Consider the following 15,605-nt stretch of genomic DNA (forward strand, 5'->3'; position numbering starts at 1 on the left):
CAACTCTTATGTGAGCCACATCTAGGACAATCGAACCATCGTGACATCACTGATGAGGTTGGCTCTTATGCATTGGTGGAATGAAGCATTACGACATCACAATCTCAGCTCTGGAATGTTGCTACTCTTTGGGTTTCTGTCTGGTACTTGGGACCTGGGTTGGCCACTCTTGGAAAGAGGATGCTGGGCTTGATGGACCTTCTATCTGTCCCAGTATAGCAACTCTCATGTTCTTATGTGAGCCACATCTAGGACAATCGAACCATTGTGACATCACTGCTGAGGTTGGCTCTTAGGCATTGGTGGAATGAGGCATTACGACATCACAATCTCAGCTCTGGAATGTTGCTACTCTTTGGGGTTCCAGAATCTTCTAATCTAATCTTTGATTTTTATACCAATTCATCCCAACAAAAGGGCTCAACTCGGTTAACAAAATATTAATAAAATATACAAGAAATTAGAGCACCAGGAAGTGGCATCAGTGGAGGAGAAGATGCAGTTGTGAGGAGCACGTTGATGTTGTTGCGATGAACAACTAGAGGTATGGGGGAAGGGAAGTAGGGGCGCACAAGTGGTGGGGGAAGGAGTGGGAAGAGGCCCAATAGTTTTAACATAAGAATTGCCGCTGCTTGGTCAGACCAGTGGTCCATCGTGGCCAGCGGTTCTTTGGTCACAGACCAGTGCCCTAACTGAGTCTAGCCTTATCTACGTACGTTCTGGTTCAGCAGGAACTTGTCCAGCTTAGTCTTGAATCCCTGGAGGGTGTTTTCCCCTACAACAGACTCCAGAAGAGCATTCCAGTTTTCTACCACTCTCTGGTTGAAGAAGAACTTCCTTACGTTTGTACGGAATCTATCCCCTCTCGTTCTCCCTACTTTGGAGAAGGTGAACAGTCTGTCTTTATCTACTAAGTCTATTCCCTTCATTACCCCTTAGAATCCATTTCGTAAGATCGGAAGAGAATAAGCTTACAATACCATCCTTGAGAGCAATTAACACCAGGCGTAACACCCTTTTCAGCCCCTCAAATTTGGAATTTATTACCATCCCAGGTAAGGGAAGAAAAAACCCTTGATAAGTTCAAAGGGAAATTAAAAATTCACCTATTTAGGGATGCCTTTGACCCTCCCAGGTTTAGCTTGATTTTGACAATGCCCTATCAATGTCATTCCCTTATGTTTTATTCCTTTTTCGTTCTCTTTCTTATATTGATTGTAGTTCCTCCCACTACTTTCGTCTCGCCTGAAATATGTCAGTGTTTCCCTGATAAATTGTTTGTTTCCCCTATTTTATTGTACTTCGCTTTGAAATTCTGAAAAAGCGATTTTATCAAATTTTTAAATAAACTTGGAGGGGGGGCGGAGAGGAGGTAGGGTGCAAGTGCCCCAATTAACATGGCGCCTGGGGCGGACAGCGCCCCCCCCCCCCCACCTCCCCCTTACGATGCCACTGGTTTGCACATAGACTTACGTATATTTTACTCACACAGAATGGACAATTTTCAAACAGATCCAGAAGATAAAATGTGTTTTCTACTAGAAAGGATTTAGAATATAACACTAAGTGGACATCTGAGGGAATGGTCCAAGGTCACAAAATATGTGCACTTTCAAGGCCTATGGCATTCTTGTTCTTGGTGCAAACTAGGTTCCTTTCACAGAGGGAGCAACGTATTAACCAGCCAGTAACTCCCACAGGATTTAGGCTTCACACATGTCCACAATGCAATGATTCTTCACAGCAAACACCTCCCTTTGTCCTACTCACATGCCACAGACTTTCAGCTGAAAGGAAGAAGCCAGAGCATAGATCATCTGTGCAGGTTCCTCAAATGTTGTCTCATATTTGGGCAACACTGATGAAAGAAGAACAAAATATTAGAGCCACGACAAGCTCTTCCCTTCTCATAACAGTGAGTTGCTTAGAGAAATAGATGACTCCATATCTGTTTTTCATCCATTGTATGCATGGACTTTCTTTAAGAAATGGGGGTAACACCAGCAGATGGATCAGCTCTTCCTATCAGACCAGAAATCATCACTGGACCGCGAGGAAGAGATCTCCTCAAACATTGCATCCAATAACAATGTGCATTTATTACACCGAAGGCAAACGTTTCTTTTTTCTTACCATACTCATCCACTGTGAAGAATGCCTGAGCCTTGTTTGTGTTCACAGTAATCTCATAGTCTCCATGTGGTGGGTCAGGGGGAAGCACAAAAGAAAGATCCACAATTCCCTGCTGCGGAGAAACATTCAGCCACTGCCGAATTATGTTCCCGTTTGGGTCCTAGGTCAACGGAAGAGGTGAGCAATAGTAGATCAAGGTCAGTAGGCACAGGCCAGTACCAACCCCCATTCACTTATCCCCTAATTCTAGATAGCTGTATGCCCAAATTTCCAACTAGCATGCAAATTTGTTCCTGCATTTTATAGGTCAGTTGCACACAACATAATGAATTAATTAGTTGTTAACTGGCCTTAAGGCCAGTTATTGGCTAGAATTGGGAATTACATGCGTAACTGCCCTGAGACAGTATTCCATAAGTTGCATGCTCAAATTCCAGGAGTGCACAACTTCAAAGGGGAGGGCGGGGGGGGCAAGGTTAGGTTAAAGAATATAATAATTTAAGTGCGAGTATTTACACCAGTTTTTGAGTTGGTCTAGCCTAAGCTATGCACACAACTGCCCTTATAGAATTTGCACCTCACAGTGGGCTCAGATATTTCAGGTCAGGGAATCTAGCCAGGATTTTAAATCCCACTGCATGAAGGAGAGATTCACTTAAGAAAACCATTCAGTGCAGAAAGATACATGACACTTACCTGAAGCTTCACCACCGGATACTGCCAAGACAATGAGAGACACAATCAGAGGGACAGCTACTACTTATCATTCTATAACGCTGTACATTAAATAAGTATGAGACTAGGCCTGAGTTGTTTATCGTCCTTGTATAGCCACTGGGAATGGTTAGAGACTTCATGAGGATCTTTCAGAGAGTTATTCTTATACAAGATCAGCTCTTTCCACAGGGCCGGACTCAGACATGGGAGTCCCGCACCCATACTGCACAGTTGTAACCTGTTTGCTCACACATCGGCCAGAAGCTCACCGAAGGGGAGTTTCTATTAGAATTGGCAAGAGGCAGAGAAAGATGACACCTCAGCCCTTCATTAAAAGGTAAGAGACACGTTACCTGTGTATTAATCTGCATGAACGTGCTGCTCAGAGTCACAATGCGAACTTTCACTAGAATGCAGAAAGAAAGAAGTGGTGATGCCTACAAAAACTACAGAAACGTCCGTCAAAGCCAGTCCTAGAGGTGACAGGCTCTGTACCCCTATATCCATCCCCCCCTCCGAGCCCTCCAGTCCTAGAGGTGACAGGCTCTGTACCCCTGTGTCCATCCCCCCTCTGAGCCCTCCAGTCCTAGAGGTGACAGGCTCTGTACCCCTGTATCCATCTCCTCCTCTCTGAGCCCTCCAGTCCTAGAGGTGACAGGCTCTGTACCCCTGTGTCCATCCCCCCTCTGAGTCCTCCAGTCTTAGAGGTGACAGGCTCTGTACCCCTGTATCCATCCCCCCTCTGAGCCCTCCAGTCCTAGAGGTGACAGGCTCTGTACCCCTGTATCCATCCCCCCTCTGAGCCCTCCAGTCCTAGAGGTGACAGGCTCTGTACCCCTGTGTCCATCCCCCCCCTCTCCGAGCCCTCCAGTCCTAGAGATGACAGGCTCTGTACCCCTATATCCATCCCCCCCTCTGAGCCCTCCAGTCCTAGAGGTGACAGGCTCTGTACCCCTGTATCCATCCTCCCCTCTCCGAGCCCTCCAGTCCTAGAGGTGACAGTCTCTGTACCCCTGTGTCCATCCCCCCTCTGAGCCCTCCAGTCCTAGAGGTGACAGGCTCTGTACCCCTATATCCATTCCCCCCTCCGAGCCCTCCAGTCCTAGAGGTGACAGGCTCTGTACTCCTGTATCCATTCCCCCTCCGAGCCCTCCAGTCCTAGAGGTGACAGGCTCTGTACCCCTGTATCCATCCCCCCCTCTCCGAGCCCTCCAGTCCTAGAGGTGACAGGCTCTGTACCCCTATATCCATCCCCCCCTCCGAGCCCTCCAGTCATAGAGGTGACAGGCTCTGTACCCCTCTGTTCATCCCCTGAGCCTTCCAGCGCTAGAGGCGACAGGCATTGTGTAAAACTTTGTCCCTTCCTCTTACCTGTCTCTCCAGGTTTGTAGATCGGTTTGTCTGTCTGAACAAAGGTCCCATTACTGGATCTCTGGATAAGGACCATCTTCTTCTCTTCCAACTTTCCAATGGTAACACGAAGAGCTGCAACCTGCTCTGAGCCTTCCAGAGGAGCTGGGACCTTTGAGGAGGAGAGATTTGGAAGGAGCTATTACAGGTGAAAAGGGATAAAAATCACCAGATCCCCCAGCCCCTCCCACAGACATGCAAGGACTTTAGTACCCCAAGTATCAGCCCCCATCTACATAAGCCAATAACCTGTTTTCTTTCTTACAGTAGAGCTTGCATCTTGCTTTCAGTATGTCAACCATCAGGTACCAGCCTGCGTGAGTTTGATCACTAGTGCAAAGCCAGGGGGTAAAAGTAGCCACAGTGGGTGCACCGGGGTTGTCTATTTTGATCACCTATTTCTTAAAGGCTCCATTATACACGCAAAGTCTACTACAATTACAAGTAATCATTTCTAAATCAGAGAACATCTTAAGAGATTGTTAAAAACCTATTTTTTGTCCTGACATTGGGGGAGGGTCCTTAAAGGGTATTTATACCGTGGTCTCTACTTTACAATATTATTCTTTGCAGGCATATATCTATTTTGGTCTGGCATTCTTTTCCTGTTTGTAACAGATTTTGATAAAAGACTACCAGGCACAGAAGAAACGCACTGACAAGATCATCTGTGCCATGGAGCTTACAGTCTAGCTGAAGACAAAGGTTTTGGGTTTTTTTTGGGGGGTGGAGTTGTTTTATTTTATTTATAACCCATCTTTCCCAAGGCGGCTCACAATATAAACATCCTCTATAATAAAACCCTTACCCACGCATGCGCTGCTGAAACGGTGTGATCCCTGTTGCCGTGATTTCTGCTTCTGTGGCCGTGTTCTATGTGCGGTACTTGCGCGCGGCGGTGGAGTCTATGGCGGTTTGATTTGTAGCACGTAAGAGGAGCCTGCAGCACCGATTTTACCCATTGCTGACGTCGCTTCCTGCCTATGGCTGTGTGAGACCCGGGAGGAGAGGGGAGGGAGGGATGAGAAACGCTACTGATGGCTGGCCTATTACAGGATGGGGAGCAGGGAAGGGGTGCTGCTGGATGGGGGGAGGGAAAAGGGCTACTGCAGGACAGGGAGAACGGAATGGATGCTGCTGGACAGGGGGAAGGTAAAAGGAAGGGAGAAGGGCTACTGTAGGACAGGGGGAGCAGGCAAGGGGTGGGTGCATAGGGAAGGGGGGGGAATGCTACCAGGGAGCAATCTTGGTTTGCTTTGGGGAGGAGGCAGAAGGGGGCCATGAAGAGAGACAGAAAGACAGGCAGGCAGTGCACGAGAATAAAAGAAAGACACACAGACAGCGGGCAGGGAGATACAGAAAGAAAGACAGACAGACAGACAGGGGGCCAGAGAAAGAGAGACAGACAGAAAGAAAGACAGAAAAGGGGGCCAGGGAGAGAGACAGACAGAAAGATAGACAGCGGGAGGGAGAGAGATAGAAAGAAAGAAAGATAGACAGCGGGAGGGAGAGAGACAGAAAGAAAGATAGACAGCAGGAGGGAGAGAGACAGAAAGAAAGACAGACAGACATATATTCTAGCACCCGTTAATGTAACGGGCTTAAACACTAGTAGATAATAAAATACATATAGAAGAAACAAGATAAGTGACCAGCACTTTCATCAAAACAAGTTTCTTACTGCCCGTATTTCATCTTGCAAAATAAATGCCTCTTCAGTAATTTCTTAAACGCCTCATGATCTACTGACAGCTGTCAAATTTGTTCAGTATTCAGAAAGAGACACGTCACTGACCCCCATAAACACATCCACTCAGCTTCTAGCTCACTCTCACTCACATCCCCTCAAATGTAAGTTGCATCATATCATTCTATATGAAGGATGGAAACGCCATTCTCCTCACTGTCCCTTATATAAGAATATTCTAAGGATAAGGTGAAGGCTTCTCTTGCCATCCCCTATGTACCAAGTCTTCTAGGTTCACACCTGGAAATCCCCACATCCAGTGAGATCATTTCGGAAAACCTTGTCCACCAAAGACAGCTTCTGGTCTCCAATCTCTAGAGTGATGAGGAGCTGCAGTCTCTCGCTCACTTCTTTCACATGAAAGCAGAGCTTCTGCGTGGAGGGATAGGACAGCAGCGCTGGAGCAGTTACCAGGTACTTCCTGAAAAAGAAGGAACGAGCAGAGACAGAGGAGAACAGGTGAGAGAGATTACACTGGTGGAAGCGTGACCACAGCCGATGGAGAGTTTCATGAACTGCCCTTCAGAAGTCTGTTATCTGTTCACTTGGAATGTGTTAGAATGATGTCTGCATGCATGGCAGCTGGCTTTTCAGAGTGATTGTGGGGATACAGTGAAGTATTGGGGACTCCTGCAGCTGCAAGGGACCCCGGTAAAGAGCCAGAAAAGTAGCCTACCCTCTCAACCAACCCCCTCCCACTAAGGTGGCCAGGTTAATTCCCAAACATTAGAAATAGGTCTAAATCCAAAAGCTGGATCCTTCTATTACCTCCTTGGACTCAATCTATCCAAGCACATCCATTCATGTCACACTTTCAAGACAATTACAATGAATATACAAAAGATATATTTGGATGCAATATTCATGGTTCTCTCTCATGTACAGTCATTATAGATATCTTAAAAATCCCATCCCAACTGGAGATACCCAAGAACTAGAGTCCTTACCCCACCCCAGAAAAAACACCACAAACTGTGAAATACCCGCAAGTTCTTTTCCAGTCCCTGCCCCATTCCTGCAAGCTCCGTCCTCTTCTGTACAGGCCTCAAACACTTTAAAATCAAGTGTTCGAGGCTTGTGTGGTTAAAGCAGGAATGGGACAGGGATAAAACTCATGGGGACGGGGTGGGAAAATTGAGTTCCTGCAGGGACAGGGACAAATTTGTTCCTTTGTCACTCTCTAGACTGGATTACTCGGACCCTTATGTGACGCCACATCCAGAAACACTGGGGAGAAAACCAGGACTGGCTGAACCTGTCCTTGTTGTCCTGGAGTCAACTAGTAATGATGAGATGCCAATAAGACAATACAGGAGCAAAGGCTGGTTTTAGAAAGGTGTCTTACAAGCTGGAAACTGGAGAGATTTTTATGGCTGTAAGAATGACGAGCGCACAGCTCAGGACAGATCGGGTTTTCATGTCTGCTTCCTGTGGGAGAGAGGAGGACACGGAGGAGCCTTTTCTTCCAAACTTCACCAGGATCTTGGAGCTTTCTAGGTTTCTCTCTCTCTTCCTCTGTCCTGCTCAACCTTCTCCTGCAGCAACTCTAATATACTCCAGAAGAGATGAAGAGGGCAGGTCTGGGATCTTCCGTAAAAGAATGGGCCATCTTCCTTCTTACCCAATCCCCTCGGGCCTCATTATGCAAATCATAGCACATTCCTTTAGTAGGTGGAATTCAGCCAGATTTCAACCTGGCAAAGAAATTCTGCCTGAAGCCAAGGGCTGTACCTGAAAGACTGTCCAAACCCTACCCTAATTAGTTAAGGCCCACTGGGGACATAGGTAGGGTTACCATTTGGCTCCAGAAAACAAAGGACAGATTGACACATGGGGTTTTATTTTCATTAAAAACAATGGAAATAAGGAGGACAGATTAAGACATCTGGGTTTTGCTTTAATTGAAAACGATGGAAGTAAAACCTGGATGTCTTAATCCGTCCTCCTTTTCCTGGTAACCCTAGACATAGGTAGTCTCCCCAGCCCCCCTTTGTGTCCCATGCAGTCTGTCCTCAAAGCTGGATTTATGCGTATCATGTTCCCTATGCTGTAGGAAGGAAGAGTGATGAGAAAAAATATTGTGGAAAGACAGGAAAGTGACACAGGATCCTTCAGAAGCGGGGGAGATAAAGCCTGAAAATTAGAGCTCAATAGAACAAATAGGGAGCCTGGACATTCGACTCCCTTTTGGTTTGTGAAATGCAGCACTTTGAAGTGTTATGCAACAGGTGGAATATCACGTAAGCAAGTAGAGAAACAGATGTGTATTTGTGGTGAATGGCCCAGTGGCATCAGCAGAAGGAAGTCAGGGAGGGTATGAGTCCCATTCGAAATGTCATCTAGCAATCCTACATCATACCTTGCTTCTTCCTTCTGGAAGGGAGGGGATGGTGCAAGATATTGCTCCACACTGTAGCCAGTTATGCAAAATCCCCTGTAATTACAGATTTCAGTTCGTTTTCTGGATAATGCCACGTGAATAGGGATGGAGGAGTAATAGACCCTGATCGATTTTCAGAGGGTTGCGTTTGAGGAGTTAGCTAAAATAAAGGTAGACAAAGCAATGGGGCTGGATGGTGTACATCCGAGGGTGCTGAAGGAACTTAGGGAAGTTCTGGTAGCTCCACTGACTGACCTTTTCAACGAGTCTCTAGAGTTGGGAGTGGTACCGGAGGATTGGAGAAGGACAGATGTGGTCCCTCTCCACAAAAGTGGAAGTAAGGAAGAAATAGGGAATTACAGGCTGGTAAGTCTGACTTCTGTGGTAAGCAAATTAATGGAAACGCTTTTAAAACAGAATGGTGAAGTTTCTGGAATCCTGTGGATTACAGGACCGGAGGCAACATGGATTCACTAGAGGTAGGTCTTGTCAGACAAATCTAATCAATTTCTTTCTCTGGGTGACCAGAGAATTGGATAGAGGATGTAGTGCATTTAGATTTTAGCAAAGTCTTTGACAGTGTTACACACAGATGTCTAATAAATAAACTGATTGAACTCGGGATGGGTCCCAAAGTGACAGGCTGGGTCAAGAACTGGTTGAGTGGAAGGCGACAGAGGGTAGTGATCAATGGAGATCGCTCTGAGGAAAGGGATGTTGCCAGTGGTGTGCCTCAAGGGGGTCTGTTCTTGGGCCTGTTCTTTTTAACATTTTTACAAACGATATTGCTGAAGGGTTGTCGGGTAAGATTTGCCTCTTTGCGGATGATACCAAAATCTGCAATAGAGTAGCTGGATGGTGTAAATAACATGAAGAAAGACCTGGCGAAGCTTGGGAAGAATGGTCTGAAATTTGGCAGCTAAAATTTAATGCTAAGAAATGCAAGGTCATGCATTTGGGCTGCCAAAACCCGAGGGAATGGTACAGCTTAGGGGGTGAAGAGCTTATGTGCAGAAGAGTGGGACTTGGGTGTGATTGTATGTGATGATCTTAAGGTGGCCAAACAGGTTGAAAAGGCGACGGCGAAAGTTAGAAGGATGCTAGGTTGCATTGGGAGAGATATGGCTAGTAGGAAATAGGAGGTATTGATGCCCCTGTATAAGACTTTGGTAAGACCTCATTTAGAATATTATGTACAATTCTGGAGGCCGCACCTTCAAAAAGATCTAAAAAGGATGGAATCGGTCCAGAGGAAGGCTACTAAAATGGTATGTGGTCTTCATCATAAGGCATATGGGGACAGACTGAAATATCTCAATTTGTATTCTTTGGAGGAAAGGAGGGAGAGGGGAGATATGATAGAGATGTTTAAATACCTACGTAATGTAAATGCGCATGAGTCAAGTCTCTTTAATAATTTTTAATTTGAAAGAAAACTCTGCAATGAGAGGGCATAGGATGAAATTAAGAAGTGATAGGCTCGGGATCAATCTAAGGAAATACTTTTTTACGGAAGGGATGGTAGATGCGTGGAACAGTCTCCCAGAAGAAGTGGTGAAGACAGAGACTGTGTCTGAATTCAAAAGGGCCTGGGAAAGGCAAGTGGAGAGAGAGAAAGAGATAATGGTTACTGCGGATGGGCAGACTAGATGGGCCATTTGGCCTTTATCTGCCATGATGTTTCTATGTTTCCAATTAGCCTCAAAGTGGTAAAGAAACATATAATAATAGCTTTATTTATATCCCGTCATACCTTTTTAGTTCAAGACGGTATACAACAAGAGGTGCTGTAAGGACAGCGAGGTTACATCAGATTTGGGGAGGGGTAGAAGACAGTTGAGTAAATGGGTTGGTATGGGGTAGAAAGATATACTGTATAAGGGCCAAAACTCCAGAAAAAAATAGGTGAAAATGAAAATATGGAGTGCCTGTCACAGATAGAAAGAAACTCCATAAAAATGGCAAATTTTGGCTTTCCCTCACCTCCCTCTGTTTTGATTGAAGTAAATTCCCATGGAAAGCGCTGCCCTCCGATTTCTGCATCCAGAGAGAGAAGAGCCTCTTTCTAACAAGCAAACTCACCGGGACAGTTCTCAAATTCCCCTTCCTACGCTGGTTGATATTTGCATCTCAGCTCAACAACGGACTTATTGACTGAGTAATCCTTTCGTTAAAGTTCGCTAAGCCCTAGCGTGAATACACAGGTGAGAAAAGGCTTGCCACAAAATGCGCTAAAGCGTTAGGCAGTCATTTGCCCATCAGCCTGTGCTAATTGTGTGCTACTTATTTTTCATATTGGGGTGGGAATGTCGTGGGAGGATGATGACATGCAAACATTGGGGAAAATTCTCAACGCTTTGCGGTAAAAACCGATGGGCCGCTGTCGTAGCCATTATTGTAGAGATTTCAAAAAGGTGAGTCATTCTCATGCAAATGAGGTTGGCGGAGAGTAGTGAAGGTTCACTAAATTTACTTGAAATGAGTTACTGGTGTTAGTGATTGGTGAATCCACCACGAAAGAGGCGCATCGTAAGCACACATATTGGAGCATAATAGGCTTGCCAGCGCTATTGGTTGAAGGGAGATACAAATATCAGCTTTCAACTACTATAATTCAGGTAAATCTTGTAATTTGTTTATAATGTCAGATTTTATCATGAAAAAACCCCCAAATATAGTACAACTGAATGCTTAAATCTCATAAAAGCAAAATGTTATGCATTCAGATAAATACTATCTTACTATTCTTTTAGAAAAGTACTGAAAACCTATTTGATAAATTCTTATCCCGATTATCTGCGTTCTATTATGATTGTTTTAAGTAATGTGCATGGCAGGATACAAAAATAAAGTTATTAAGCACATAAGCAATGCCTCTGCCGGGTCAGACCTGAGGTCCATCGTGCCCAGCAGAGACTCTGAAGAATCAAAAAACAGTGGATCAAAAGACCTCAGTGTCACATTGAATAAGACAGAAATGCAAATCCTCTGGACAGTCTACCTTCAAATACAAGTTTGAAGAAGATGACACATCCCTGGTCATAAAAAACTCCACTATCTGTGATTTTTGCTAGATTCAAACTATCATATCTAATCTAATCTAATCTAATCCTTAGGTTTGTATACCGCATCATCTCCACGTTCGTAGAGCTCGACGCGGTTTACAGTAGGAGAAATAGGAAGGAACTACAACAGAGGGTTAGAGGTAGAAGTGGGAAGAAAATTTACAGGACTTGGGATGCCAAGATAGAAGAGTTTCCTTGATTCATATCATATCAGTAATCTTTTAAACAGTCTCAGAATATGATTGAAAAAGCATAAATAGCCAGCATTTATCTTCAACAGATGTCTCAACACAGAGCTTCATACGGGAGCTTCATTTCTTATAGGCGAAATGTTCACTTCTGGAAAACCTCAAGTATTTATGTGAATGCATAACATTTTGCTTTTTTTAGAAACACATAAAGCATGCCTTTAATACACACAATCAGGAAGTGTGCTTTTGCTCCCCATCCCCCCTAAAAAAAACCCCAACTACTATAATTTATGTGTATCTTGTAATTTTTAGTTTTTTTGTGTTTTTTCACAGTGCTTGCACAAAAACCGGCACCCCCAGTCACTGAGTTTTGCTCGCCAAAAGCCGACGCCACACTTGGACAATCACTCAGCCGATGATGAAGAATCTACCGGAGTGCTCGTTTAAATATTGATGAGCCCATTTGTATGGTAGAATCGGAGACTGCTCGGAAAAGGTCATGGTAAGCTGTTCTGAGAATCTGCCACTAAAATACAAACCGGCTGGAACCAGTTTAGTAACGCCGTTAAAGGCGAATCTTCCCTATTCTCCAGCTAGAGTGTTTGCATTAGCACTAAGGGCTGGATTCTGTAACTGGCACCCAAGAACGCCAGTTATAGAATCGCGGCTTTGGGGAATTCCTAATGCTCAGCTGATTGGGGAGGGGGGAATTCCTCTGCCGTGATTGGCTGGTGCAGTCTAGGCAAAGATAAGCAGATGAAATGTAGGCCAGGGTTTTCCAGGCCTACATTTCAGCCGCCTATTGTGGTGTGAATCGCAGCTGGGTAGCTACTTTAGCTCGTCTGCCATTTCCGGCATTAGCCATGCCTACTTTGGCGTTCCATGGCCTAAAGCAGCTACCTAGCTGCGATTCCAGCAGCCTTTTATTTAGGCATCGGTAGATGCTGATTGAATTTTTCAATTGCCTAAATTTAGGCACTGGTTATAGCATTCCCTCCCCCCCCCCCCACACCTTTTTATAGTTTTGCCACTACACTCAAAACAGTTTTCTCTCTGTCTCAGGGGGCTCAGTCTATCTTTTCTTTTATCTTTGTAAACAAATTCACGTTATTTAATATACCACAACTATAAAACCAAGGTTAAAATCTTAGCGGTTTACAATTAAAGTATATATAGATAAAATAAATAAAGGGAGTGAGGACAAACATAAACCATTTCCGACTGAGCAACAAATTTTTGAAACATAAGGAAAAGAAAGAAACGGGTGGGGAAAGGGAAAGGATAAAAACTTATAAGGTTAGGGTAAAATTTAAGCCTGTTGAATTATAAGCAAAATACCAGAACACGATAAATGCCTGCAATTGTATCTAAGTGTCCAAGACAGAGTAAAATGAAATATCAGAGAGTTATCAGCTGCCAAGAAATGCAGAGTAATGCATTTGGGGATTAATAATAGGAAGGAACCGTATATGCTGGGAGGAGAGAAGCTGATATGCACGGACGGGGAGAGGGACCTTGGGGTGATAGTGTCCAAAGATCTAAAGGCGAAAAAACAGTGTGACAAGACAGTGGCTGCTGCCAGAAGGATGCTGGGCTGTATAAAGAGAGGCATAGCCAGTAGAAGGAAGAAGGTGTTGAAGCCCCTGTACAGGTCATTGGTGAGGCCCCACTTGGAGTATTGTGTTCAGTTTTGGAGACCGTATCTGGCGAAAGACGTAAGAAGACTTGAGGCGGTCCAGAGGAGGGCGACGAAAATGATAGGAGGCTTGCGCCAGAAGACGTATGAGGAGAGACTGGAAGCCCTGAATATGTATACCCTAGAGGAAAGGAGAGACAGGGGAGATATGATTCAGACGTTCAAATACTTAAAGGGTATTAATGTAGAACAAAATCTTTTCCAGAGAAAGGAAAATGGTAAAACCAGAGGACATAATTTGAGGTTGAGGGGTGGTAGATTCAGGGGCAATGTTAGGAAATTCTACTTTACGGAGAGGGTGGTGGATGCCTGGAATGCGCTCCCGAGAGAGGTGGTGGAGAGTAAAACTGTGACTGAGTTCAAAGAAGCGTGGGATGAACACAGAAGATTTAGAATCAGAAAATAATATTAAAGATTGAACTAGGCCAGTTACTGGGCAGACTTGCACGGTCTGTGTCTGTATATGGCCGTTTGGAGGAGGATGGGCAGGGGAGGGCTTCAATGGCTGGGAGGGTTTAGATGGGATGAAGTAGGTTTTAACGGAGATTTCAGCAGTTGGAACCCAAGCACAGTACTGGGTAAAGCTTTGGATTCTTGCCCAGAAACAGCTAAGAAGAAAAAATTTAAATTGAATCAGGTTGGGCAGACTGGATGGACCATTCGGGTCTTTATCTGCCGTCATCTACTATGTTTATGTTATGCTACTATGTGATATTCAAGTGTATTGTACTGTTATGTTATCTAATGTACTTGGGGCAGTGGAGGATTAAGTGACTTGCTCAGGGTCACCAAGAGCAGATTGGGGTTTGAACCCACAACCTCAGGCTGTAGTTCTAACCACTATGCCACACTCTCCTCCATTTTGCTATTGCCTAACCAATCTGTAACTTGTGCTAATGTATTACTGATATTTTGTATTTGAGAAGGGTCTGTTGGATCTAACTCGCATAGAACCTGAATGTCACCTGTGTAAACATATGAGGTGAAGTCCATGGACTAGAGGAGAGTTGGAAAGGGTCCTAAAAAGATATTGAAGAGCATGTCGTTTCTGAGATCTTTTGCCATCTTTCTGTCATTCACTCTTTCATAATACATGCACGTAAAGGAGAAGCTCTGTGTTGCAAGCTTCTTCATTCCCTGTTTCTGAAAGTTTCCTAGTGATACTGTGAGTGACCTTTAATTGCTGTTTAAGAATCTCATGCACAGAAATACCTGCAAGATGGGTGTGTAAAGCATGCTATGAGTTTTATAAACCTGTCTTGCTAGCAGAATGAAATGAATGAAAAGTCTCCATATCCACAAAAGAGCTAAAATGTATTGGGTGATACAGGGCAAACCTAAGGGGAGGAAAAGGCTAACTTTCTATGTCAAGCAATTGGTTATTAAGCTGCAGTAATATCATGCTCCACTGCAGTCAGATGCCTCAATCCGTCCCTCCTTACTTCCATTGCTTTCAGTGGAAGTAAAACCCGGATGCCTCAATCCGTCCCTCCTTACTTCCATTGCTTTCCGTGGAAGTAAAACCCAGATGCCTCAATCCGTCCCTCCTTACTTCCATTGCTTTCCGTGGAAGTAAAACCCAGATGCCTCAATCCGTCCCTCCTTACTTCCATTGCTTTCCGTGGAAGTAAAACCCAAATGCCTCAATCCGTCCCTCCTTACTTCCATTGCTTTCCGTGGAAGTACAACCCAGATGCCTCAATCCGTCCCTCCTTACTTCCATTGCTTTCAGTGGAAGTACAACCCAGATGCCTCAATCCGTCCCTCCTTACTTCCATTGCTTTCCGTGGAAGTAAAACCCAGATGCCTCAATCCGTTCTTCCTTACTTCCATTGCTTTCAGTGGAAGTACAACCCAGATGCCTCAATCCGTCCCTCCTTACTTCCATTGCTTTCCGTGGAAGTAAAACCCAGATGCCTCAATCCGTCCCTTCTTACTTCCATTGCTTTCCGTGGAAGTAAAACCCAGATGCCTCAATCCGTCCCTTCTTACTTCCATTGCTTTCAGTGGAAGTAAAACCCAGATGCCTCAATCCGTACCTCCTTACTTCCATTGCTTTCAGTGGAAGTAAAACTCAGCTATCTTAATACATCCCTTTTTTTGGAGCTATATGGTAACCCTAGGTAGAGCCCTCTCTGATGACTTGGAGAACTCTTGGAGCTAGTCCGCTTCCAAAAACAAGGTCTTAGTGATAGCAAGGACAGAAGTGATGGCTTGCCTGATCCTCCTCTTGCCCACTCCTTCAAACAGCACTGGGTTTCATCTC

The 15,605-nt window shown here is 44.8% G+C and overlaps 1 protein-coding gene across 1 annotated transcript in view; it reads right to left on the reverse strand.

Annotated features, from left to right (window-relative positions):
* The window catches only part of LOC117350458 (alpha-2-macroglobulin-like protein 1), a 29,284-nt gene extending 24,952 nt beyond the window's left edge, over nt 1-4,332 (reverse strand). The window contains exons 1-5 of the mRNA XM_033924751.1: nt 4,222-4,332; nt 3,204-3,256; nt 2,830-2,850; nt 2,134-2,293; nt 1,771-1,858 (exon numbers count right to left, since the gene is read on the reverse strand). Of these exons, the coding sequence (XP_033780642.1) occupies nt 1,771-1,858; nt 2,134-2,293; nt 2,830-2,850; nt 3,204-3,256; nt 4,222-4,297 (398 nt within the window). The 5' untranslated portion in view covers nt 4,298-4,332. The remainder of the gene's footprint in view (nt 1-1,770; nt 1,859-2,133; nt 2,294-2,829; nt 2,851-3,203; nt 3,257-4,221) is intronic.
* Nucleotides 4,333-15,605: the final 11,273 nt, after the last annotated feature.

This window comes from Geotrypetes seraphini, chromosome 16 (genome assembly GCF_902459505.1).
Source record: "Geotrypetes seraphini chromosome 16, aGeoSer1.1, whole genome shotgun sequence".
Lineage (NCBI taxonomy): Eukaryota > Metazoa > Chordata > Amphibia > Gymnophiona > Dermophiidae > Geotrypetes > Geotrypetes seraphini.